This window comes from Ornithodoros turicata, chromosome 1 (assembly GCF_037126465.1).
Source record: "Ornithodoros turicata isolate Travis chromosome 1, ASM3712646v1, whole genome shotgun sequence".
Taxonomy (NCBI): Eukaryota; Metazoa; Arthropoda; class Arachnida; order Ixodida; family Argasidae; genus Ornithodoros; species Ornithodoros turicata.
In genome coordinates this window covers 233,102,735-233,106,245 of record NC_088201.1, presented here as the reverse complement: position 1 = coordinate 233,106,245, position 3,511 = coordinate 233,102,735, and the positions used below count along the sequence as shown (strand labels likewise).

The 3,511-nt window shown below is 45.9% G+C and overlaps 1 protein-coding gene across 1 annotated transcript; it reads right to left on the bottom strand.

Annotated features, from left to right (window-relative positions):
• Positions 1–967: 967 nt before the first annotated feature.
• On the bottom strand, positions 968–3,155 carry LOC135377176 (uncharacterized). Its single transcript, XM_064609459.1, has 2 exons — positions 3,122–3,155; positions 968–1,624 (listed from the first exon to the last, which is right to left on the bottom strand). Exons 1-2 carry the CDS (start codon positions 3,131–3,133, stop codon positions 1,040–1,042), a joined length of 597 nt encoding a protein of 198 aa, XP_064465529.1. The 5' UTR covers positions 3,134–3,155; the 3' UTR covers positions 968–1,039.
• Between the last annotated feature and the right edge of the window lie 356 nt (positions 3,156–3,511).

The window sequence follows — 3,511 nt, the reverse complement described above, 5'->3', positions numbered from 1 at the left end:
CAATGTGTGATAATCTAACCCGAACCTATAAAAAAAAAAAACAATAATGACCTTCGCCCTGAAAAATCATCTTGGGAGTCGTGAACCGGTTGTTTCGTCCCGGGAGACTTGAAGTCGGGTGACTTGGGAGAAATACGACACCATGAATTTCTTTCCCCGTTCGATTGTGACCATAGTAAAGTTGCACCAGTGTCGACGTCGCCGTAGCTCGATAACGAAGTCGAAACTTCATGCACGAGTTGTTGCAGAACTGCAGGAAAGTCATCCATATTCGAACCAGCCCGTTGCTTCAGGTTATGGTATACATCTTTGGAGAAACGGTCTCAATCCCTCGTAGAGAGCATGCAATGAATGTTAACATCCAGTGAGCGTGTTTTTCGTTTAACAACAACAACAACAAGTTTTTTGCGCGATTAGGAATGGGGAGTTTCATCGCCAGGGGCGACGCTCTGCCCCATTGCTGGTGGTGATGCGGGGAATGAAATAATGAGCCCCTTCACAATAAGGATCGAAGTCCTATGGTGTCCAGAGGGTGTAGAGAGCATTGAGGGCAGAGCGTTGGTGGGCTGGATGTTGCCAGGGGCCAAGCAATTTTGTGCGAGAGAAGGGGCGAGAGTCCAGCTCGTTATGGGATCCGGAGAGTACGGCTCGGGAAGGTTGGTAGTGTGGGCAATGGAGAAGAATGAGCTCTAGATCTTCTACAACACCGCGGTGACTGCAGTGGGGAGAGTCAACTTGCCTCAAGCAGTAACACCACTGCGCTGTAAAAGCGACATCGAGGCGCATTCGATGAACTAATGCGGCATCTTGACGAGAGGTATGTCGAGCACATCCGGAAAGCGAGTGTTGGATCAACTCTGCTCAGCATTTTTAAGCATTTAACTGTTTATTTGACCATCAAAATTCGCAGATGCAGACAAATGCTGAATGCACAAATGACAATGATAAACTCATCCTCTCACACAATGTCACACAATACGCACAATCACTACTTCCTTCCATACGTGAATACTATGTTCTGTCACAATTCTCTCAAGTTCTACCATCCCTTGCCATAACCGAGACCATATCCTCCGAAACTTCCATGGCCGAGGCCGTAGCCTCCGCCGAGACCATATCCAAGGCCGTAGCCTCCCCCGAGGCCGCCAAATCCGCCGCCGAGACCGAAGCCGCCGAAGCCTCCACCGAGACCGTAGCCTCCAAAACCTCCTCCGAGGCCGAAGCCGCCGAACCCTGCGTTTCCGGCGCGCAGAGCAGCGGCTGTTCCGAGGGCAGCTCCAGTGGCGAAGCCGCCGGCAGCACTGACGTCGCCGTGGTAGTTAACAAGCGGGGCAACCGCGTGACTAACAGCTGTGACTGGTGATGTCACGTGGTTCACGACTGCCTTGGAGACGAAGTGCTGCTTGGCGACGGGTTGTTTCACGACGCCCAAGGTGAGAACGGGCGCCTTGTGCGGGTGTCCAAAGCCCACATGTCCGCCGTGGACGTGAGCAGGTCCCACGTGGGCATGGCCGTAGCCGTGGCCGAAGCCGCCACCGTATCCGAAGCCTCCGTCAAAGCCGAAGCCGTGTCCTCCGAAGCCACCGGCGTGAACGGAAGCGACGAGAGCAGCGAGGATGGCAACCTGAAAGGGACGGGGTAGGCGTGGTGAACAAGTTTTCTTGATTTGTCGGCATTTGCCGTCTTGGGATCGGTATCTTATCGCCAGCTTATCGGTACCTTATTTATTTGAAATGTCAATCATAAGTAGAAATCTTCTGTGGAAGCGTGAGTTTGTGGAGGGCTTCAAAATGTCTCATGACGTATCTGCGCAGTATTTCTTGTGTCGCTTGCTACGTGCCCGATTTATTAGCACAATTATTTACACGCGCTCATGCTTATTGCACTTATTTGTACACAGAGTTATTAGTACTAGTTATTAAACTAGCAAGCAAAAATGCGAAACGACTAGCACAGCGCTAGGGAATAAGATCAGTATTTAAAGTAATTGAAACATGGAAATAATTTATTTTACTAAGAAGCAAGCCCACGAAGCACCTGATGCACGCACCTGATAAAGCTGATAAAGCAATAGTAAAATAAATTATTTGAATGTATAAATCTCTTTAAATTATTATCTTATATCGGATGACAATAAAACCATATATTTCACAAGTGAACTCTTCGATGAAATTGTTCGAAGGCGTCTTCAAAACATGCTTCATTTTCGACTGTGGGGTGCGCTTACGTACAGGATGTTTCGATGTATTTCAATTATACTATTTCCAAGGAATAAAAAAAGCCAAATCAAATAAAAAAAATGTCATTAGAGGCTCTTAGAGCAACGTATGGGCTTCATTTATTATTATTATTTTTTTTTAGTTACAAGAAGTGAATTATCGTGATGTTTTTGCCTTTGCATGGTTTGAAATAACAGCGACATACCTCGTGCTTATGTGGAAATCAACTTTTCTACCTATCCAATTAGCTCGTGATCGTAATTGAGCGCGTGACGTGAAGCAACGGGTTATCAGTACCCAGTCCCACTAGTAGTGATGCAAAAACGTCGAAACTCTCGTTATCGATAAATATCAACATCGTAAGAAATTATCGATAACAGCGATTAAAATATTGATATTTATGACTTTTCAAACGTCGATATACCTATGTCTCATCTCAAAATACCGGTATATCGATATACTATCTGTATGCCTACCGATATTTTATCGCTGTACCGGCATTTTCAAAAGATGTATAGATATATCGATATTTCAAAAGCCATCGCGCCATTACTTGAACAATTGAAAAAAAAAAAAAAACTTGCCCCAACGGACAACGTGCAGTTACGAGGACCGATGAGGATACGTCCTCAATTATCGTTAACACCCTTGTAATGACGCGCAGAAGCCGCCGAATTACTGATGTTTCTACCACAATGCGTAATCGATATCGATATCGAAGCGGATAGGGAGGGGAGATCGTGGTGTAAGGGGTGTAAGGGGACTGGATAAAAAAAAAAGCGTCCCACTCCACCGTGCGTTACTCAATGGCGGACACTCTTGGACGTTGTCACCCGTTCTAACGAGTTGGACAGAAACAGAAAGTTCGACCACAGTATATATCACAAGAGGCGGACACTTACAAAAGCGTTCATTGTGGGACCTGTTCCGAACCGTTCTGCGTTGAAGGGACGAAATGTGCTTGAAAGTGGAAGTGCGCTCCGTTTTTATACGTGGGCAGTATCAGGAAAGGACGTTTTAAGAAAAAGGGGCGAGACCACTCCCGCTGATCTTAGATGTCTTTTTGTTTTCCTCACTTCACGCCGATATCATCTCCGTTCTAAAGATTCTCAGTATACTTTGCATTCGTTGCTTTTCCTCGTGGCGGGATTTCATTCCGTGATTCGCTTTCAAAGTGTCAATATGATTGGTAACTGGGAATGCTGCTATGTTCAGGAAATGTTGCAAAAAAAAAAAAAGAAAAAGGAAGAAGTGAGAAACGTCTTGTGGGGTTCTTTCTGATCTATCCGATT